At 40.7% G+C, this 23,560-nt stretch overlaps 1 protein-coding gene across 1 annotated transcript in view; it reads left to right on the forward strand.

The window, feature by feature from the left end:
* TMEM266 (transmembrane protein 266) overlaps nt 1-23,560 on the forward strand; it is a 488,010-nt gene that overhangs the window by 147,917 nt on the left and 316,533 nt on the right. Inside the window, 1 exon segment of the mRNA XM_053717259.1 lies at nt 3,042-3,052. Coding sequence (XP_053573234.1) covers nt 3,042-3,052 — 11 coding nt within the window.

A 23,560-nucleotide genomic window follows, 5' to 3' on the forward strand; every position in this document is an offset into this window, starting at 1 on the left:
AGGCAGTGGTTTCAGTTTGAATCTTCTGCTTATGTTTTTCATTAAACTTTATTTTGGGTGTGGATTATTTTCAGCAGGAATTGGCTGTCTTTATTTTATCCCTCCCTCTCTAGTGACTCTTGTGTGGAAAGATCCACATCTTGGGTAGTCATTATCCCATACATCACTAGCTCATGGACTCTTGCTAATTACATGAAAGAAAACATAATTTATGTAAGAACTTACCTGATAAATTCATTTCTTTCATATTAGCAAGAGTCCATGAGGCCCGCCCTTTTTTGTGGTGGTTATGATTTTTTTGTATAAAGCACAATTATTCCAATTCCTTATTTTATATGCTTTCGCACTTTTTTCTTATCACCCCACTTCTTGGCTATTCGTTAAACTGAATTGTGGGTGTGGTGAGGGGTGTATTTATAGGCATTTTAAGGTTTGGGAAACTTTGCCCCTCCTGGTAGGAATGTATATCCCATACGTCACTAGCTCATGGACTCTTGCTAATATGAAAGAAATGAATTTATCAGGTAAGTTCTTACATAAATTATGTTTTTTATTGGTGTGAATCCAAGGGTTACTCATGGAGTAAGATTAGGATTCCTAGAATATTGTCTTTTCTCCAAGAAGGATTGGAGAAGGGATTATCAGCTAGTTCCTTAAAAGGACAAATATCAGCTTTGTCTATTCTTTTACACAAACGTCTGGCAGATGTCCCAGATGTTCAAGCATTTAGTCAGGCCTTGGTCAGGATGAAGCCTGTATTTAAACCTATTGCTCCACCATGTAGTCTAAACTTAGTTCTTAAAGTTCTTCAAGGGGTTCCGTTTGAACCTATGCATTCCATAGATATTAAGCTTCTATCTTGGAAAGTTTTTTGTTTTTAGTAGCTATTTCTTCGGCTCGAAGAGTTTCTGAGTTATCTGCTTTACAGTGTGACTCACCTTACCTTGTTTTCCATGCAGATAAGGTGGTTTTGCATACCAAACCTGGGTTTCTTCCTAAGGTTGTTTCTAATAGGAATATCAATCAGGAGATTGTTGTTCCTTCACTGTGTCCTAATCCTTCATCAAAGAAGGAACGTCTGTTGCACAATCTTGATGTGGTTTGTGCTTTAAAGTTCTACTTACAAGCAACTAATAAAGATTTCCGTCAAACATCTTCATTGTTTGTTGTTTATTCTGGTAAACGGAGAGGTCAAAAGGCTACGGCTACCTCTTTCCTTTTGGCTGAAAAGCATCATCCGTTTGGCTTATGAGACTGCTGGCCAGCAGCCTCCTGAAAGAATTACTGCTCATTCTACTAGAGCAGTGGCTTCCACATGGACTTTTAAAAATGAGGCTTCTGTTGAACAGATTTGTAAGGCGGCGACTTGGTCTTCGCTTCATACTTTTTCCAAATTTTCCAAATTCGATACTTTTGCTTCTTCGGAGGCTATTTTTGGGAGAAAGGTTCTACAAGCAGTGGTGCCTTCCGTTTAAGGTACCTGTCTTGTCCCTCCCTTCATCCGTGTCCTAAAGCTTTGGTATTGGTATCCCACAAGTATGGATGAATCCGTGGACTCGATACATCTTACAAGAGAAAACAGAATTTATGCTTACCTGATAAATTTATTTCTCTTGTGGTGTATCCAGTCCACGGCCTGCCCTGTTTATTTAAGACGGGCAGTATATTTTTATTTTAAAAACTTCAGTCACCACTGCACCCTTTAGTTTCTCCTTTTTCTTCCTAGCCTTCGGTCGAATGATTGGGGGGTGGAGCTAAGGGAGGAGCTATATAGACAGCTCTGCTGTGGGTGCTCTCTTTGCCACTTCCTGTAAGGAAGGAGAATATCCCACAAGTATGGATGAATCCGTGGACTCGATACATCACAAGAGAAATAAATTTATCAGGTAAGCATAAATTATGTTTTCATTACTTAAAGGGACAGTCTAGTCAAAATTATTAAACTTTCATGATTCATATAGGGCATGCAATTTTAAACAATATTCCAATTTACTTTTATCATTATTTTTTCTAGATATGTGCATGGCGAAAAAATTTGTTTCGGATCGATTCGGAATTTTTCGAATTTCGGTTCAGATCGATTCGAATTCGGAAAATTTTGAATCGGTTCGGATTCGAAGAAATTCGGCTGGGTTTGGTTCGGAAATTCGGAATTTCGGTAAGTGTTAGGTGGGATTAGACTAGTATTATGTACTGTATATTAGGTGTAACCCATAGCAGAGTGATATAACCTAATATACTGTACAATACTAGTGTAATCCATGGCCATCCGAATTTACAGAATAAATCCTAACTAATTCGGATTTATTCTGTAAATTCGGCAGTATTTTAATTTGGAAATTCGGTTCGATACGAATTTGCCGAATTTTCCAAATTTCCGAATCGATTCGAAACGAATTGCACATATCTAATTTTTTCTTTGCTTTCTTGGTATTCTTTGTGCAAAACTAAACCTAGGTAGGCTCATATGCTAATTTCTAAGCCGTTGAACTGCCTCTTAGCTTGGTGCATTTTGACATGCGTGTCATAGATAATGTGCTCACTCCCGTGGAGTTATTTAAGAGGCAGCACTGATTGGCTAAAATACATGTCTGTCAAAAGAACTGAGATAAGGGGGCAGTCTGCAGAGGCTTAGAAACCAGGTAATCACAGATGTAAAAAGTGTTTTATTATAACTGTATTGCCCATTCCCCAGTTTTGCAAGGGATGATCTATATTTCTCTTGTTAAGTGTGTTCAGTCCACGGGTCATCCATTACTTATGGGATATATTCTCCTTCCCAACAGGAAGTTGCAAGAGGATCACCCAAGCAGAGCTGCTATATAGCTCCTCCCCTCACATGTCATACCCAGTCATTCTCTTGCAACCCTCAACAAAGAAGGAGGTAGCGAGAGGAGCTGGAGTTTTTACTTAACTATTCTTCAATCAAAAGTTTGTTATTTTAAATGGCACCGGAGTGTGCTGTTTTTCTATCTCAGGCAGTATTTGGAAGAAGAAACTGCCTGCGTTTTTTATCTATGATCTTAGCAGGCGTAACTAAGATCCACTGGCTGTTCTCGACATTCTGAGGAGTGGGGTAACTTCAGAAACTGGGAATAGCATGCGGGGTCCTCCGCAAATGAGGTATGTGCAGTACTTTATTTTCTGGGAATGGAATTGACTAAGAAAATACTGCTGTTACCGTATGATGTAAGTACAGCCTTAAATGCAGTAGTAGCAACTGGTATCAGGCTGATAAATGTATGCGCAGTCGAGTTATATTCTAGGGACTAGAATTTGACTGAGAAAATACTGTTAACACTGAAATAATACTTAAGCCTTCTCTGCAGTGGTAGCGACTGGTAGCAGGCTTAGTGATAGCTTTGCATGACATTGAAAAATGTTGTTTTTTAATAAAACGTTTACTGGCATGTTATTCGTTTTTGTGAGGTACTTTGGTGATAAATCGCTTTGGGCATGATTTTTTCCACATGGCTAACATATTTTCTGCATGGAAACTGTTATATCAGGGCTCCCACTGTTGTGATTGGAGTGGGAGGGCCCTTGTTTTAGCGCCTTGTTGCGCAGTTAAAATTATTGCACAGTCTTTCTGCTTCTTCCTCCTTGATCCAGGACGTCTCTAGAGAGCTCAGGGGTCTGCAAATTTCATTTGTGAGGGAGGTAATCAGTCACAGCAGATCTGTGACAGTGTGCTGACTGTGATTAAAAGCGTTAAATCTTAATTGATATCTGTTTTATCCGTTTTGGGTATCGAGGGGTTAATCATCCTTTTGCTAATGGGTGCAATCCTCTGCTAATAGTACACTTCTTGTTAAGAATTGTTTAATTATATCTGTATTTTTGAAGCGCTGCAGCGTTTTTTATATTGCTTGTAAAACTTATTGAAAGTGATTTCCAAGCTTGTTAGTTTCATTGCTAAGTCTGTTTTAAACATGTCTGATTCAGAGGAAACTGTTTGTTCATCATGTTCAAAAGCCAATGTGGAGCCCAATAGAACGATGTGTACCAATTATATTGATATTGCTTTGAATAAAAGTCAATCTGTACCGATAAAGAAGCTATCACCAGACAACGAGGGGGAAGTTATGCCGCCTAACTCTCCTCACGTGTCAGTACCTGCGTCTCCCGCTCGGGAGATGCGTAGGATTGAGACACCTAGTACATCTAGGCCCTTACAAATCACTTTACATGATATGGCTAATGTTATGAAAGAAGTATTATATAATATGCCCGAATTAAGGGGCAAACGCGATAGCTCTGGGTTAAGGACAGAGCGCGCTGATGACACGAGAGCCATGTCTGATACTGCGTCACAACTTGCAGAACATGAGGACGGTGAGCTTCATTCTGTCGGTGACGGTTCTGATTCGGGGAGACCGGATTCAGAAATTTTAAATTTAAGCTTGAGAACCTCCGTGTGTTACTAGGGGAGGTATTAGCGGCTCTGAATGATTGCGACACGGTGGCAATTCCAGAGAAATTGTGTAGGTTGGATAGATACTATGCGGTACCGGTGTGTACTGACGTTTTTCCTATACCAAAAAGACTTACAGAAATTATCAGTAAGGAGTGGGATAGACCCGGTGTGCCTTTTTCCCCTCCCCAGATATTTAGAAAAATGTTCCCTATAGACGCCACCACACGAGACTTATGGCAGACGGTCCCTAAGGTGGAGGGAGCAGTTTTTACGTTAGCCAAGCGTACCACTATCCCGGTGGAGGATAGCTGTGCTTTCTCAGATCCAATGGATAAAAAATTAGAGGGTTATCTTAAGAAAATGTTTGTTCAACAGGGTTTTATATTGCAGCCTCTTGCATGCATTGCGCCTGTCACGGCATTCTGGTTTGAGTCTCTGGAAGAGGCGATTCACACAGAGCCGTTGGATGAGTCCTTGAGCAAAGTTAGAACCCTTAAGCAAGCTAATGCGTTTGTTTCAGATGCCGTAGTACATCTAACCAAACTTACGGCTAAAAATTCCGGATTCGCCATACAGGCGTGCAGAGCGCTCTGGCTTAAATCCTGGTCAGCGGATGTAACTTCCAAGTCTAAACTACTTAACATTCCTTTCAAACGGCAGACCTTATTCGGGCCCGGCTTGAAGGAAATTATTGCTGACATTACGGGAGGTAAGGGCCACGCCCTTCCTCAGGACAGGGCCAAACCAAAGGCCAAACAGTCTAATTTTCGTGCCTTTCGTAACTTCAAGGCAGGAGCAGCATCGACTTCCTCCGCTCCAAAACAGGAAGGAACTACTGCTCGTTACAGACAAGGTTGGAAAGGCAACCAGTCATGGAACAAGGGCAAGCAGGCCAGAAAGCCTACTCCCGCCCCTAAGACAGCATGAAGTCAGGGCCCCCTATCCAGAGACGGATTTAGTGGGGGGCAGACTTTCTCTCTTTGCCCAGGCTTGGGCAAGAGATGTGCAGGATCCCTGGACGTTAAAGATTATATCTCAGGGATACCTTCTGGATTTCAAATCCTCTCCTCCACAAGGGAGGTTCCATCTTTCGAGGTTATCGACAAACCTAGTAAAGAGGGAGGCATTTCTACAATGTGTACAAGACCTCTTAATCATGGGGGTGATCCACTCAGTTCCGCGATCGGAACAGGGACAAGGATTTTACTCAAATCTATTTGTGGTTCCCAAAAAAGAGGGAACCTTCAGACCAATCTTGGACTTAAAGATCTTAAACAAATTCCTAAGGGTACCATCGTTCAAGATGGAAACCATTCGAACCATCCTACCCATGATCCAAGAGGGTCAATATAGGACCACGGTGGACTTAAAGGATGCTTACCTTCATATACCGATTCACAAAGATCATTATCGGTACCTGAGGTTTGCCTTTCTAGACAGGCATTACCAGTTTGTGGCTCTTCCCTTCGGGTTAGCCACGGCCCAGAGAATTTTTACGAAGGTTCTGGGCTCACTTCTGGCGGTACTAAGACCACGAGGCATAGCGGTGGCTCCGTACCTAGACGACATTCTGATACAAGCGTCAAGTTTTCAGAATGCAAAGTCTCATACAGAGATAGTTCTAGCATTTCTGAGGTCGCATGGGTGGAAAGTAAACGTGGAAAAGAGTTCTCTGTTACCACTCACACGGGTTCCTTTTCTAGGGACTCTTATAGATTCTGTAGAGATGAAGATTTACCTGACGGAGTCCAGGTTATCAAAGATTCTCAATGCTTGCCGTGTCCTTCATTCCATTCCAAGCCCATCGGTAGCTCAGTGCATGGAGGTAATCGGCTTAATGGTAGCGGCAATCAGACCGCTGCAACTATGCATGCTCAGTCAATGGAACGGGGATTACTCAGATCTGTCCCCTTTGCTAAATCTGGACCAGGAGACCAGAGATTCGCTTCTCTGGTGGTTGTCACCGGTTCATCTGTCCAAAGGAATGACCTTTCGCAGGCCAGATTGGACGATTGTAACAACGGATGCCAGCCTTCTAGGCTGGGGAGCAGTCTGGAATTCCCTGAAGGCTCAGGGATCGTGGACTCAGGAGGAGAAACTCCTCCCAATAAACATTCTAGAATTAAGAGCAATATTCAATGCTCTTCTGGCTTGGCCTCAGTTAGCAAAGCTGAGGTTCATCAGGTTTCAGTCGGACAATATCACGACTGTGGCTTACATCAATCATCAAGGGGGAACCAGGAGTTCCCTAGCGATGTTGGAAGTCTCGAAGATAATTCGCTGGGCAGAGTCTCACTCTTGCCACCTGTCAGCGATTCACATCCCAGGCGTAGAGAACTGGGAGGCGGATTTCCTAAGTCGCCAGACTTTTCATCCGGGAGAGTGGGAACTTCACCCGGAGGTATTTGCTCAACTGATTCGTCGTTGGGGCAAACCGGATCTGGATCTCATGGCATCTCGCCAGAACGTGAAGCTTCCTTGTTACGGATCCAGGTCCAGGGACCCGGGAGCGGTGCTGGTAGATGCATTAGCAGCCCCTTGGGATTTCAACATAGCTTATGTGTTTCCACCATTTCCGTTGCTACCTCGGCTGATTGCCAGGATCAAACAGGAGAGGGCATCGGTAATTCTGATAGCGCCTGCGTGGCCACGCAGGACCTGGTATGCAGACCTAGTGGACATGTCGTCCTGTCCACCATGGTCTCTTCCTCTGAGGCAGGACCTTCTAATTCAGGGTCCTTTCAACCATCCAAACCTAATTTCTCTGAGGCTGACTGCCTGGAAATTTAACGCTTGATTCTATCAAAGCGTGGGTTTTCGGATTCGGTTATTGATACATTAATACAGGCTCGGAAACCTGTGACAAGAAAGATTTACCATAAGATATGGCGTAAATATTTATATTGGTGCGAATCCAAGAGTTACTCATGGAGTAAGGTTAGGATTCCTAGGATATTAGCTTTTCTACAAGAGGGTTTAGAAAAGGGTTTATCCGCTAGTTCGCTAAAGGGACAGATTTCAGCTCTGTCTATTCTTTTACACAAACGTCTGGCAGAGCATCCAGACGTCCAGGCCTTTTGTCAGGCTTTGGCTAGAATTAAGCCTGTGTTTAAAGCTGTTGCTCCTCCGTGGAGCTTAAACTTGGTTCTTAAAGTTCTTCAGGGTGTTCCGTTTGAACCCCTTCATTCCATTGATATTAAGCTTTTATCTTGGAAAGTTTTGTTTTTGATGGCTATTTCCTCGGCTCGAAGAGTATCTGAGTTATCTGCCTTACATTGTGATTCTCCTTATCTGATCTTTCATTCAGATAAGGTAGTTCTGCGTACTAAACCTGGGTTTTTACCTAAGGTTGTTTCTAACAGGAATATCAATCAAGAGATTGTTGTTCCATCATTATGTCCTAATCCTTCTTCAAAGAAGGAACGTCTTTTGCATAATCTAGACGTGGTCCGTGCTCTGTTGAACAGATTTGCAAGGCTGCAACTTGGTCTTCACTTCATACTTTTTCCAAATTTTACAAATTTGACACTTTTGCTTCTTCGGAGGCTGTTTTTGGGAGAAAGGTTCTACAGGCAGTGGTTCCTTCTGTTTAATGTTCCTGCCTTGTCCCTCCCATCATCCGTGTACTTAGCTTTGGTATTGGTATCCCATAAGTAATGGATGACCCGTGGACTGAACACACTTAACAAGAGAACATAATTTATGCTTACCTGATAAATTTATTTCTCTTGTAGTGTGTTCAGTCCACGGCCCGCCCTGTCTTTTTCAGGCAGGTTCTAAATTTTAAAATTATAACTCCAGTCACCACTGCACCTTATAGTTTCTCCTTTCTCGTCTTGTTTCGGTCGAATGACTGGATATGACATGTGAGGGGAGGAGCTATATAGCAGCTCTGCTTGGGTGATCCTCTTGCAACTTCCTGTTGGGAAGGAGAATATATCCCATAAGTAATGGATGACCCGTGGACTGAACACACTACAAGAGAAATAAATTTATCAGGTAAGCATAAATTATGTTTTTTAAACAATAAAATTTGGGAGTAGACTGTCCCTTTGATTGCACCTTATCTATTGAATTATGATAATATATTTTTTCCCAAGTATGGGGTAGGGCAGAGTTTGAGCAAATGATTGCTATTTAATGCTAAACGTACATGTTATATGTTTTAGTAAGCTCAGTGAATATTGTTAAGTTGTAACTTATTGGTTCTATGGTAATGTGGCATTATAAGGGTGCTTAAAGGGCCACTAAAGTCAAAATTAAAGTTTCATGATTGAGATAAAGCTTGCAATATAAAAAAAGCTTTACAATATATTTCCAGTATCAAAATGTGCACATTCCTTTTATATGCACTTGCAAAATTGCACAGTAGATACGTATTTATATGCATTTTCTGATGGTTGTTACATGATAAAGAGGGAGGAAAAATGGATTAACTTTGGCTTTGAAATGAGCAGTAACATAGTAACATAGTAACATAGTAGATAAGGTTGAAAAAAGACTGAAGTCCATCGAGTTCAACCTATACAAATCTAAAATACTTACAAAAAGCTCCAGTTAAGCTTAAATAACCCCATTAAAATGTGACCCATTTAATACTAGCAATCATATCCATGAATTTTGTTTATATACAGAAAATTATCCAGACTATTTTTAAATGTATCTTTCATTTAAGTGGCAAGAGTCCATGAGCTTGTGACGTACAGGATATACAATCCTTCCAGAAGGGGACAACAAGTTTCCCAAACCTCATAATGCCTATAAATACACCTCCCACCACACATTTACCTTAGTTTTTACAAACTTTGCCTCCTATGGAGGTGGTGAAGAAGGTTGTGCTTGATTTCTTCTGTGATAGGCGCTTCTAAGCATTCTGAAGCCCAATTCCTCTCAAAGTACAGTGTTTGTCAGAGGGATGTGAAAGGAGTATTGCCTATTGATTTAGTGTTTTCACCCATGGGAAATCCTTTCAAAGGCTCTCTGTAATCGGTCGCAGGGATTTATCTGCTGTCTCCCTTTTCAGATCGACGTTATACTCCTATACTATTACCTCTGGTGATGTTTTTCAGTACTGGTTTGGCTGTCTGCTATATGTGGATGGGTGTCTTCCGGTAAGTATGTATCATTTGTTTAAGACACTCTCCACTATATTTGGCACTTATGTTATAAAGTTTTAAATATATGTATTTACTTATATTTGCCAAGAGTCAGGTCTATGTATATTTCCCTTTTCTGCAGTCTATCAGTTTCAGTATGGAATTTGTATTTGGGAAGACTATTTTTCTTACTTGGGGTTAAGTTTTTCCAATTTTACTTTTTTTTTTCTCCTAATGACACAGTGAGTCCACGGATCATCTTAATTACTGTAGGGAATATCACTCCTGACCAGCAGGAGGAGGCAATGAGCACCACAGCAAAAGCTGTTAAATACCACTCCCCCTACCCACAATCCCCAGTCATTCTCTTTGCTTGTATCAGTTGCAAGGAGGGGTAAAGATAGGTGTCTGATTCTTCAAAGAAGAGTTTATTTTTTTTAAGCAGAGCAAGTTTGCTCTGGTTTTCTTTGGGATTTAGCCGTAGTCCTTGTCAGTCTCTTCAGTAGAGCAAGTGGTTGCTTTTAAGCATTTGGGAACTTGTGGGGTATAATCCCTACTGGGCCTCCCAAGTAATTTCATGCTGCCCTTGGTTGAAAGTATGAGTAAGTTTACTCAGCCTTTTCTTTTTACCACAGGTCCATGTGAGGTAGGAAGCCCCTCTCATACTAAGTGAGCTGTCATGCTTCCGGACAGATTTTTGAGGTAAGTGTCTATTTCTTACCCTGTTTTGATATAGGAGAATTTGGCACTTTGACAGTTAATTCTGTCTAAATATACAGTCGGCCTTCTAGGTTAACGGTTTATTGTATGGCAGTTTTGCAGGCACTGGGGATGTTTGGCTCAGTTTATTATAATTTTACTTTGGTGTACATGTTTTTTGTTTGTGTATTAATGGCTACAGGGAGGTTTGTTAGGCCACGCCCATAATAGACAGACTTATCTGAGATAGCAAGGACGTTTTTGGCACCCTTTTTAGCTGTTTCCTGTTGTTCCTGGCTGTTGCATAGCTCCTCAGAGGTGGTTCAGCGTTCTCTCCGGTGCGGCTGTATGGGGGGTCCGGATCATTTTCTGACTTTGTTTCCGGCAGCAAGGAGGTCAGGTAGGCAACTCAGCAGAGCTTGCTGAGGTGTGGAGGTTGCCTGTTGTTTTTTTGTGGGGCTGTTGCTCTGTTTATATTTAAGTTTCTGAATTTCATTGACTATAACGTTTGTGTCTCTTTTTGCATTTATTTTGTGAAAAATTGTTGCTGCAAGATGTATTGTGTAGTTTAAGGATTTTCTAGTTAACCCTTTAAGGACACAGCTTTCAGTTTGCTCAATTGTTTTATGACGGAAAAATTCCGTCATATGTCCTTAAGAGGTTAAAAAAAAAAAAAAAGTCTGTTTAAAATTTAAAGGGACAGTAACTTTTTTTTGTTTCATTAAAATTCTGATTTGAACTTAGAATTTTTTATTGATTAAGGTTTTTTCCTTTGGAATAAGATGGACCAAGAGGCCCTGCAAACTGTTGCTTGTTCTTTATGTTTAACTACTAATGTTGAGCCTCTTATCCCTTTTTGTTCCTCTTGTATTGAGAGAACATTACATTACAAGGATAGACTTTTTGATTCTGAGCCTTCATTGTCTAGGGTGGATGTTGTTCAGAAGTCTCCTGTTCAGGCTAATCCGCAGCTTTCTCCTCATATGTCCCAATCTTCTGCAGTGCCCTGTGTTTCGTCTCAGTTTGGTTTTTCCTTGCAGGATATGGCTACCCATATATCCTCGGCAGTATCTGAGGCTTTGTCTGCTTTTCCTATGTTACAGGGGAAGCGCAAGAGGAAGTATAACGTTTCTGATTCTGTTGCAATTGTGTCTAGTGTTTCTTCTCATAAGTCTGAGGAGGAAGATACTTCAGTAGCATCTGAGGGTGAGATCTCGGATTCTGATAGTGTAAATCCTTCCTTCTTCTGAACCCGAGGTTGTTTCCTTTAGGTTTAACCTGGAGCACCTTCGTTTGTTACTCAAGGAGGTTTTGGCTACCTTGGATGACTCTGAGGTGTCAGTCATGGTTATTTCTAAGAAATCTAGTAAACTTAATATGTTTTTTGATGTCTCTTCCTCGTGAAAGTTTTTCCTATACCAAATTGTGTTTCAGATATTATTGCACGAGAATGGGAGAAGCCTGGGATTCCTTTTTCCCCTTCTCCAATTTTTAGGAAGATGTTTCCTATTGTTGATTCTATTAAGGAATCTTGGCAGATGGTTCCTAAGGTGAAGGGAGCAGTTTCTACTCTGACCAAGAGGACCACTATTGCTATTGAGGACAGCTGTTCCTTTAAATATCCTATGGATAAGAAGTTGGAAGCTTCGCTTAAAAAGATTTGTTCACCTGGGCTACCAATGGCAACCGGTTCCATGTATTGCTACGGTTACTAGTGTGGCGGCATATTGGTTTTGATGCATTGTCTGATTCTATTCAGCAAGATAGAATCAAGGCTTTGAAGTTGTCTAATTCCTTTATTGCAGATTCTTCTCTACAGTTCATCAAGTTGGAAGCTAAATGTTCTGGTTTTGCCATTTTAGCTCGCAGAGCTTTATGGTTAAAATCCTGGTCTGCGGATGTGTCCTAAGTCTCTAAGCTTTTTGTCTATTCCTTACAAGGGTAAGACCTTGTTTGGGCCAGGTTTGGCTGAGATTATTTCTGATATTACAGGAGGGAAGGGGCATTCTCTTCCTCAGGATAAAAGAAATAAACAGAAGGGTTGGCAGAGTAATTTTCTTTCCTTTCGTAACTTCTCTGGTAAATCTTCCTCTTCTTCCTCCAAGGAGGAACAGTCCAAGCCATCTTGGAAGTCAAAGGAGTCTTGGAATAAGGGGAAGCAGTCCAGGAAGCCTATTGCTGACTCAAAATCAGCATGAATGATCTGCGAATGGATCTTGTGGGGGGATGTTCAGGATCCCTGGGTGGTAGATATCGTGTACCAGGGTTACAAACTGGAGTTCAAAAATTTTCCTCCCAGAGGCAGGTTTTTTCTCTCCAGGTTATCTGTAAACCAGATAAAAGGAGAGGCGTTTTTAGGTTGTGTTCAGAATCTTTCCGACATGGGAGTGATAGTTCCTGTTTCTGTTCAGGAACAGGATCTGGGTTTTTATTCCAATCTCTTCGTCGTTCCCAAAAAGGAGGGAACTTTCAGACCTATTTTAGATCTCAAGAGTGTAAACAAGTTTATCAGGGTTCCGTCTTTCAAAATAGAAACTATTCTTTCCATTCTTCCTTTGGTTCAGGAATGTCTGTTCATGACCTTAGTGTATCTAAAGGATGCGTATCTTCATATTCCCATTCACAGGGATCATCACAGGTTCCTAAGATTTGCATTTCTAGACTAACATTTTCAGTTTGTAGCTCTTCCTTTTTGGTCTGGCAACAGCTCCCAGAATTTTCAAAGGTCCTGGGAGCATTTTTGACGGTGCTTTGATTGAAGGGTGTTGCAGTGGCTCCTTATCTGGATGACATTCTAGTTCAGGCTCCATCTTTTCAACTAGCAAACTCCCACACAGAGTTATTGTTGTCTTTTCTGCGCTCCCATGGTTGGAAGGTGAATTTAGCAAAACGTTCCTGAAAGGGACACTGAACCACAATTTTTTATTTTGTGATTCAGATAGAGCATGCAATTTTAAGAAACTTTCTAATTCACTCCTATTATCAAATTTTCTTCATTCTCTTGGTATCTTTATTTGAAAGGCAAGAATGTAAGTTTCAATGCCGGACCATTTTTGGTGAACACACTGTTGCTGATTGGTGGATAAATTCACCCACCAATAAAGAAGTGCTTTCCATGGTTCTGAAACAAAAAAATAGCTTAGATGCATTCTTTTTCAAATAAAGAAAGCAAGAGAACGAAGAGATTGATAATAGGAGTAAATCAGAAAGTTGCTTAAAATTGAATGCTCTATCTGAGTCACGAAAGAAAAAATTTGAGTTCAGTGTCCCTTTAATTCCGTCTACAAGAGTGGTATTTTTGGGGACCTTTATAGATTCTCTAGAGATGAAAATTTTTCTGACAGAAGCAAGAAAGTCAAAGATTTTCAATACGTGTCTTGCTCTTCAGTTCCTTCCTCGGCCGTCAGTGGCTGTAAGAAATCCACTCCACCTTTTCACTCTAACCTGACATACTATATTACAGTTGGGATTCCACTCAACCTTTTACCTAATACCTGGGAAATCCTTCTCAGTTAACACACCCCTATTTAAGGAATCTCTCCACCTTAAACAGGTGCTTAGTTATCATGTATTCATACTAGGAAAACTACGCCAGAGTTTTTGTCTACAAAAGTTAGTTTATTATCCTCTGAGGATTTACTGCTTTTCTGGATTTATCATGCTACAATCAGTTCCTGGATTCTTGCACTTTCATGTGTACCTCTCCAGTTTCGCTAAAAGGAAAGACAAAGCTGCAAAGCACTTCAGAGTTTTACCTGCGGATTTAACATCTATCAAATAAGGAGCTGCAAGTTACCTTTACGTAGAAGTAATCTTTACCAGAAGTACAAACAGCCTGTAATTCAAGAAATCTACAAACAGGTTCCAAACTGAGAACTCCGTTCACGGAGGTAAGCCACGCCCCCCTCCCGGGCAGCGTTCACACACAGAAGCTGCTTGCTGATTCAGCACACTGCACAGAAGGGTAGGAGCTGCGCACCTGTGATTTTACGTGTTACAAACAGTCTTCCACTTCTGACACATTCTCATACAGCTTATAGCTGCATCGTTTGTCAGTAACAAGTTACTGAATCATATCTAACAAGCTAAGCTTAATTCAGCTAATACAAAGGCCAACATTACTTTGTTGCAGCACTACAGGAAACAAATATAGAACTCTAACGTATCTGAGCTATATACCTTACATTGCTGCCTTTACTCAAGGATAATTGTCCTCTTCCTGTATTCCACAAAGAGTACCATTTTACTACTCACTTGCTACTTTTTCATAAGTGTAGCAAAGGAAGTACTTCATCATTCAATTGATAAAATTTCACTATATTCCTCTGGACTTGTCTTCCATATTTGTTCAGAACTTAAAGTGATACACACCCATATAAAAATTCTTAGGTTTGCAGTTGTGATCCAGTGTGTTTATAAGTTTATCCTTGACAGTGGCTCATGGAGGTTGGTTTATCCTTGACAGTGGTGCATGGAGGTTATTGGTCTGATGGTTTCAGTCATGGACATCATTCCATTTGCTCAGTTCCATCTCAGACCTCTGCAGTTATGCTTGCTCAGGCAGTGGAAGGGGGATTATGCAGATCTATCTCCAAAGATTGTTCTAGATCAGATGTCCAGAAATTCTCATTCATGGTGGTTGTCTCAGGATCTTCTCTCTCAGGGAACTTGCTTTTGCAGACCTGCCTGGGTGATTGTAACTACGAATGCCAGTTTGCTGGGCTGGGGTGCTGTCTGGGGTTCATTAAGGGCTCACGGTCTATGGACTCGGGAGGAGTCGGTTCTTCCAATAAATGTTTTGAAAATGAGAGCAATTTTCAATGCTCTTCTAGCCTGACCTCAGCTAGCTTCAACCCAGTTTATCAGGTTTCATTCGAACAACATAACGTCAGTGGCTTACATCAATCATCAGGGAGGAACTCGGAGTTTCTTGGCCATGACAGAGGTAGCCATGATTATTCAGTGGGTGGAGATTCACAACTGTTGTCTGTCTGCTATCCATATTTCAGGGGTGGACAATTGAGAAGCAGATTTTCTGAGCAGATAGAATTTTCATCCGGGGGAGTGGGAACTTCATTCAGAGGTATTTTCCAGCTTGATTCTCAGTTGGGGGCAGCTGGAGTTGGATCTCATGGCATCTCATCAGAATGCCAAGTTCCCGAGGTACGGGTCGAGGTCAAAGGATCCTCAGGCTGTTCTGATAGATGCTCTGGCAGTTCCTTGGACTTTCATTCTGGCATATCTGTTCCCTCCGTTTGCTCTTCTTCCTCGGGTCATTGCTCGGGTCAAACAAGAAAGGACATCAGTGATTCTAATTGCTCCCGCGTGGCCTTGCAGAATCTGGTTTGCAGATCTGGTGGAGATGTCTTCCTTTCTACCTTGGCGTCTTCCATTAAGGAAGGACCTGCTTCTGCAGGGTCCCTTCCTTCATCCAAATCTTGTTTCTCTGAAGCTGACTGCTTGGAGATTGAACGCTTGATTCTTTCTAAGTGTGGTTTTTCTGAGTCAGTCATTGAGACTATGATTCAGGCTTGTAAGCCTGTGACTAGGAAGATTTATTATAAGATTTGGCGTAAATATTTGTATTGGTGTGAATCCAAAGGCTACTCATGGAGTAGAGTTAAGATTCCTAGGATTTTGTCTTTTCTCCAGGAGGCTTTGGAGAAAGGTTTATCTGCTAGTACCTTAAAGGGTCAAATTTCTGCTTTATCTATTTTATTGCACAAGCGCCTGGTGGATGTGCAAGATGTTCATTCTTTTTGTCAGGCCTTGGTTAGAATTCGGCCTGTGTTTAAGTCTACTACTCCACCTTGGAGTCTTATTTTGGTTCTTAGAGTCCTTCAACAGGCTTCGTTTGAACCTATGCATTATTTGGATATTAAGATGTTATCTTGGAAGGTTTTGTTTCTGGTGGCTATTTCTTCGGCTCAGAGTTTCGGAGCTTTCAGCTTTACAGTATGAATCTAAGGATAAAAAATCTAAAGGTAAATATAGGGCTGCTAATCGTTTTCGTTCCTTTCGTCAGAATAAGGAACAAAAGCATGACCCTTCCTCTAAAGGAACAGTTTCTGTTTGGAAACCTTCTCCAGTCTGGAATAAATCCAAGCCTTTTAGAAAGTCAAAACCAGCTCCCAAATCCGCATGAAGGTGCGGCCCTCATTCCAGCTCAGCTGGTAGGGGGCAGGTTACGATTTTTCAAAGATGTTTGGATCAATTCGATTCAAAGTCTTTGGATTCAGAACATTGTTTCACAAGGGTACAGAATAGGTTTCAAGGTAAGACCGCCTGTGAGAAGATTTTTTCTTTCACGCATTTCAGTAAACCTAGTGAAGGCTCAAGCGTTTCTGAAATGTGTTTCAGATCTGGAGTCAGCTGGGGTAATTATGCCAGTTCCAGTTCTGGAACGGGGCCTGGGGTTTTATTCAAATCTGTTCATTGTTCCAAAGAAAGAGAATTCTTTCAGACCAGTTCTGGATCTAAAAATATTGAATCGTTATGTAAGGATACCAACATTCAAGATGGTGACTATAAGGACTATTCTGCTTTTTGTTCAGCAATGGCATTATATGTCCACAATAGACTTACAGGATGCATATCTTCATATTCCAATTCATCCGGATCACTAAGTTCCTTAGATTCTCTTTTCTAGACAAGCATTACCAGTTTGTTGCTCTTCCTTTTGGTCTAGCTACAGCCCCAAGGATCTTTTTGAAGGTTCTCGGTGCCCTTCTCTCTGTAATCAGGGAGCAGGGTATTGCGGTATTTCCTTATTTGGTCGATATCTTGGTACTTGCTCAGTCTTTACATTCTGCAGAATCTCACATGAATCAACTTGTGTTGTTTCTTCAAAGACATGGATGGAGGATCAATTTACCAAAGAGTTCCTTGATTCCTCTGACAAGGGTAACCTTTTTAGGTTTCCAAATAGATTCAGTGTCCATGACTTTGTCTTTTACAGAAAAGAGACGTCTGAAATTGGTTTCAGCTTGTCGAAACCTTCAGTCTCAATCTTTCCCTTCTGTAGCTTTATGCATGTAAATTTTAGGTCTCATGACTGCTGCATCGGACGCAATCCCTTTTGACCTCTCCAGCTTTGTATGCTGAATCAATGGTGCAGGGATTATACAAAGATATCACAATTAATATCCTTAAATCCCAATGTTCGTTCTTCTCTGACTTGGTGGTTGGATCACCATAGTTTAGTTCAAGAGGCCTCTTTTGTTCGTCCAACCTGGACTGTGATCTCAACACATGCGAGTCTTTTAGGTTGGGGAGCTGTATGGGGATCTCTGACAGCGCAGGGGGTTTGGGAATCTCAGGAGGCGAGATTACCAATCAATATTTTGGAACTCCGTGCGATTTTCAGAGCTCTTCAGTTCTGGCCTCTTCTGAAGAGAGAATAGTTTATTTGTTTTCAGACAGACAATGTCACAACTGTGGCATATGTCAATCATCAAGGGGGGACTCACAGTCCTCAGGCTATGAAAGAAGTATCTCGGATACTTGTATGGGCGGAATCCAGCTCCTGTCGAATTTCTGCGGTTCACATCCCAGGTATAGACAATTGGGAAGCGGATTATCTCAGTCGCCAGACGTTACATCCGGGCGAATGGTCTCTTTACCCAGAGGTATTTCTTCAGATTGTACAAATCTGGGGGCTTCCAGAAATAGATCTGATGGCCTCTCATCTAAACAAGAAACTTCCCAGGTATCTGTCCAGATCCAGGGATCCTCAGGCGGAAGCGGTGGACGCGTTGTCACTTCCTTGGAATTATCAACCTGCTTATATATTTCCGCCTCTAGTTCTTCTTCCAAGAGTGATTTCCAAAATCCTTATGGAGCGTTCGTTTGTACTGCTGGTGGCTCCAGCATGGCCGCACAGGTTTTGGTATGCGGATCTCGTTCGGATGGCAAGTTGCCAACCTTGGACACTTCCGTTGAGGCCAGACCTATCTCAAGGCCCATTTTTCCATCAGGATCTCAAATCATTAAATTTGAAGGTATGGAGATTGAACGCTTAATACTTAGTATTAATCACTGAATCAGAGAAACCTCTATGACTGTGTTACAGGCTCGTAAATCTGCGTCTAGGAAGATCTATTACCGAGTCTGGAAGACTTGTATTTCTTGGTGTTCTTCACATAAATTCTCTTGGCATTCTTTTAGAATTCCTAGAATTTTACAATTTCTTCAAGATGGTTTGGATAAGGGTTTGTCTGCAAGTTCCTTGAAAGGACAAATCTCTGCTCTTTCGGTTCTTTTTCACAGAAAGATTGCTAATCATCCTGATATTCATTGTTTTGTACAGGCTTTGGTTCGAATCAAGCCTGTCATTAAGTCAATTTCTCCTCCTTGGAGTCTCAATTTGGTTCTGAGGGCTTTACAGGCTCCTCCATTTGAACCTATGTATTCTCTGGATATTAAATTACTTTCCTGGAAAGTTTTGTTCCTTTTGGCCATCTCTTCTGCTAGAAGAGTTTCTGAATTATCTGCTCTTTCTTGTGAATCTCCTTTTTTGATTTTTCATCAGGATAAGGCGGTGTTGCAGACTTCATTTAAATTTTTACCTAAAGTTGTGAATTCTAAAAACATTTCTTTGGCGTCTTGGTTAAAGTCTTTGATTCATCATGCTTATGTGGAGTCGGGTAAATCCCCGCCTCAAAGGATTACAGCTCATTCTACTAGGTCAGTTTCTACTTCCTGGGCTTTTAGGAATGAAGCTTCTGTTGATCAGATTTGCAAAGCAGCAACTTGGTCTTCTTTGCATACTTTTACTAAATTCTACCATTTTGATGTTTTCTCTTCTTCTGAAGCAGTTTTTGGTAGAAAACTACTTCAGGCAGCCGTTTCAGTTTGATCTTTCTGCTTATAATTTCATTTTTTTTCATTATAAGATTAAAACTTTTTGATTTGGGTTGTGGATTATTTTTTCAGCGGAATTGGCTGTCTTTATTTTTATCCCTCCCTCTCTAGTGACTCTTGCGTGGAAGTTCCACATCTTGGGTATCTGCTATCCCATACGTCACTAGCTCATGGACTCTTGCTAATTACATGAAAGAAAACATAATTTATGTAAGAACTTACCTGATAAATTCATTTCTTTCATATTAGCAAGAGTCCATGAGGCCCACCCTTTTTGTGGTGGTTATGATTTTTTTTTGTATAAAGCACAATTATTCCAATTCCTTTTTTTTTTTTTTTTTATGCTTTCGCTCCTTTTTTATCAGCCCACTTCTTGGCTATTCGTTAAACTGAATTGTGGGTGTGGTGAGGGGTGTATTTATAGGCATTTTGAGGTTTGGGAAACTTTGCCCCTCCTGGTAGGAATGTATATCCCATACGTCACTAGCTCATGGACTCTTGCTAATATGAAAGAAATGAATTTATCAGGTAAGTTCACATAAATTATGTTTTTTTGTTCTTTAGCTCCAATCTTAATTCCGTCTAGCTGCTGCCTTATATTAAGAGCTAATGGTTCAATGTCGAGATCGAATAAGAGGGGAGAGAGCGGGCAACCCTGTCTAGTGCCGCGCTGTAGATTAATTGAAGTGGACTCTAAATGATTAACATTTAGTTTTGTTGTAGATTTTCCATACAAATTGTGAACAAAACAAACAAAATTATCCTTGAAGCCAAAGCAAGAAAGCGTGTCTAAGAGATGGTAACGGAGTCAAATGCTTTTTCAGCATCAATTGCGATTATCACAGAATCTACATAATCTTGTCCCGTTACTACTTGAAGATTATAGAAATGATCCAGTACCAGAAAAACCTCTCATCTTATTTGCCTAGTTGCGCTTTAATAGGAAACCTGCTTGATCTTTGTGTATAATGCTTCCTAACTCAAGTTGTAATCTCTTGGCTAAAATAGATGTAAGTAGCTTGTAATCAGAGTTAAGGAGCGCAGTAGGGCGATAAGACTCCTTTCTCAGCTAATCTTTCCCTTGTTTCAAAATTAAGATGGTAATAGATTCGACAAAAGTCGAGGGAATTGGATTGTTCTCTGAATATAGATAGTTTAAAAAGTTTCTTAAGATGCGGCGTAATAACAGGGGCCAAGAGCTTGTAGAACTCATTCGGGAGTGCATCTGGCCCAGGGGCCTTATCCAAGCGCAGATCTTTAATAGCCTGTAGTATTTCTTGTTCAGAGATGGGAGCATTAATTCTTGCCACTGAATCATTGCTCAAGGAAGGAAAACTGAGGTTATGCCAAAATTGTTCCAGGGCAGCAACATCGGAGTCCCTGAAATCGTATATATCTTTGTAATACTTAATTAAAAACTCCAAGAGTTAGATGTCTTTAAGTATCTTGATCTTGAATTAGTTTGATAGCCGAATTACCTGATTTTTAAAGCTGTATTATTTGTGTCAACATATAATTTTCAACCAGCAGGTCCTATTTGTGGAAAAAAAAAACATAATTTATGTAAGAACTTACCTGATAAATTCATTTCTTTCATATTGGCAAGAGTACATGAGCTAGTGACGTATGGGATATACAATCCTACCAGGAGGGGCAAAGTTTCCCAAACCTCAAAATGCCTATAAATACACCCCTCACCACACCCACAATTCAGTTTAACGAATAGTCAAGTAGTGGGGTGATTAAGAAAGGAGTAAAAAACATCAAAAAAAGGAACTTGGAAATATAATTGTGCTTTATACAAAAAATAATAACCACCATAAAAAGGTGGGTTTCATGGACTCTTGCCAATATGAAAGAAATTCATTTATCAGGTAAGTTCTTACATAAATTATGTTTTCTTTCATGTAATTGGCAAGAGTCCATGAGCTAGTGACGTATGGGGTAGTAATACCCAAGATGTGGAACTTCACAGAAGAGTCACTAGAGAGGGAGGGATAAAAATAACAGCCATTTTCCGATGAATAATTAATCCACAACCAAAAATATAATTTTTTTTTTCTCATAGTTGAAAAGAAAAAAACTTAATCATAAGCAGAGGAATCGAACTGAAACATCTGCCTGAAGAACTTTTCTACCAAAAACTGCTTCCGAAGAACGGTAGAATTTAGTAAATGTATGCAAAGACGACCAAGTTGCTGCTTTGCAAATCTGATAGACTGTAGCTTCATTCTTAAAAGCCCACGAAGTGGAGACTGATCTAGTAGAATGAACCATAATTCTCTGAGGCGGGACATGACACGACTCCAAATAAGCGTGATAAATTAAAAGCTTTCTGACCTTTCCTAGAACCAGAAAAGACAACAAAAAGACTAGAAGTCTTCCTGAAATCTTTAGTAGCTTCAACATAATTTTTCAAAGCTCTTACAAAGAATGTAAGGATCTCGCCAAAGAATTCTTAGGATTAGGACACAAGGAAGGAACAACAATTTCTCTATTAATGTTGTTAGAATTCACAACCTTAGGTAGAAATTTAAATGAAGTCTGCAAAACTGCCTTTTCCTGATGGAAAATCAGAAAAGGAGATTCACAAGAGAGAGCAGATAATTCAGAAACTTCTAGCAGAAGAGATGGCCAAAAGGAACAACACTTTCCAAGAAAGTAGTTTAATATCCAAATAATGCATAGGAGCCTGTAAAGCCTTCAAAACCAAATTAAGACTCCAAGGAGGAGAGATTGATTTAATGACAGGCTTGATACGGACCAAAGCCTGTACAAAACAGTGAACATCAGGAATCTTAGCAATCTTTCTGTGAAATAAAAAGAATGCCAGGCGAATTTATGAGAAGAACACCATGAAATATAAATCTTCCAAACTCGATAATAGATCTTCCTAGAAACAGATTTACAAGCTTGTAACATAGTATTAATCACTGAGTCAGAGAAACTTCTATGACTAAGCACTAGGCATTCAATTTCCATACCTTCAAATTTAATGATTTGAGATCCTGATGGAAAAACGGACCTTTAGACAGAAGGTCTGGTCTTAAAGGAAGTAGCCAAGGTTGACAACTGGACATCCGGACAAGATCCGCATGCCAAAACCTATGAGGCCATGCTGGAGCTACCAGAAACACAAACTAATGTTCCTTGATGATCTTGGAGATCACTCTTGGAAGAATAACTAGAGGCGGGAAGATATAAGCAGGTTGGTAACACCAAGGAACTGTTAACGTATCCACCGCCTCCGCCTGAGGACCCCTGGATCTGGACAGGTACCTGGGAAGTCTCTTGTTAAGATGGGAAGCCATCAGATCTATTTCTGGAAGACCCCACATCTGAACAACCTGAGAAAACGCATCTGGATGGAGGGACCACTCCCCCGGATGTAAAGTCTGATGGCTGAGATAATTCGCTTCCCAATTGTCTACACCTGGGATATAAACCGCAGAAATTAGACAGGAGCCCAAAAAAGTATCCGAGATACTTCTTTCATAGCTTGGGGACTGTGAGTCCCACCCTGATGATTGACATATGCCACAGTTGTGATATTGTCTGTCTGAAAACAAATGAATGGTTCTCTCTTCAACAGAGGCCAAACCTGAAGAGCCCTGAAAATAGCACAGAGTTCTAAAATATTGATTGGAAACCTCTTGAAATTTCCAAACCCCTTCTGCTGTCTCAGATCCCCATACAGCTCCACAACCTGAAATACTTGCATCTGTTGTGATCACAGTTCAGGTTGGACGAACAAAAGAAGCCCCTTGAACAATACGATGGTGCCCTAACCACCAACTCAGAGAGAGTCGAACATTGGGATTTAAGGATATTAATTGTGATATCTTTGTATAATCCCTGCACCATTGATTCAGCATACCAAGCTGGAGAGATCTCAAAGGGGATCGCGTCCAATGCTGCAGTCATGAGACCTAAAACTTACATGCACATACTGTAGCTAGTGAAGGGAATGATTCGGACTGAAGGTTCCGACAAGCTGAAACAAATTTTAATCGTCTCTTGTCTGTTAGAGACAGAGTCATGGACACTGAATCTATCTGAAAACCTAAAAAGGTGACCCTTGTTTGAGGAATCAAGAAAATTTTTGGTAAATTGATCCTCCAACCATGTCTTTGAAGAAACAACACTAGTTGATTTGTGTGAGATTCGGTAGAATGTAAAGTCTGAGCTAGTACCAAGATATCGTCCAAATAAGGAAACACCGCAATACCCCTTTCTCTGATTACAGAGAGTAGGGCACCGATAACCTTTTGAAAAGTTTCTTGGAGTTCTCGCTAGGCCAAATGGAAGAGCGACAAATTGGTAATGCTTGTCTAGAAAAGAGAATCTCAGAAACCGATAGTGGTCTGGATGAATCGGAATATGAAGATATGCATCCTATAAGTCTATTGTGGACATATAATGACCTTCCTGAACAAAAGGCAGAATAGTCCTTATAGTCACCATTTTGAAAGTTGGTACTCTTACA

The sequence above is a fragment of the Bombina bombina genome, chromosome 6 (assembly GCF_027579735.1).
Source record: "Bombina bombina isolate aBomBom1 chromosome 6, aBomBom1.pri, whole genome shotgun sequence".
Classification (NCBI taxonomy): domain Eukaryota; kingdom Metazoa; phylum Chordata; class Amphibia; order Anura; family Bombinatoridae; genus Bombina; species Bombina bombina.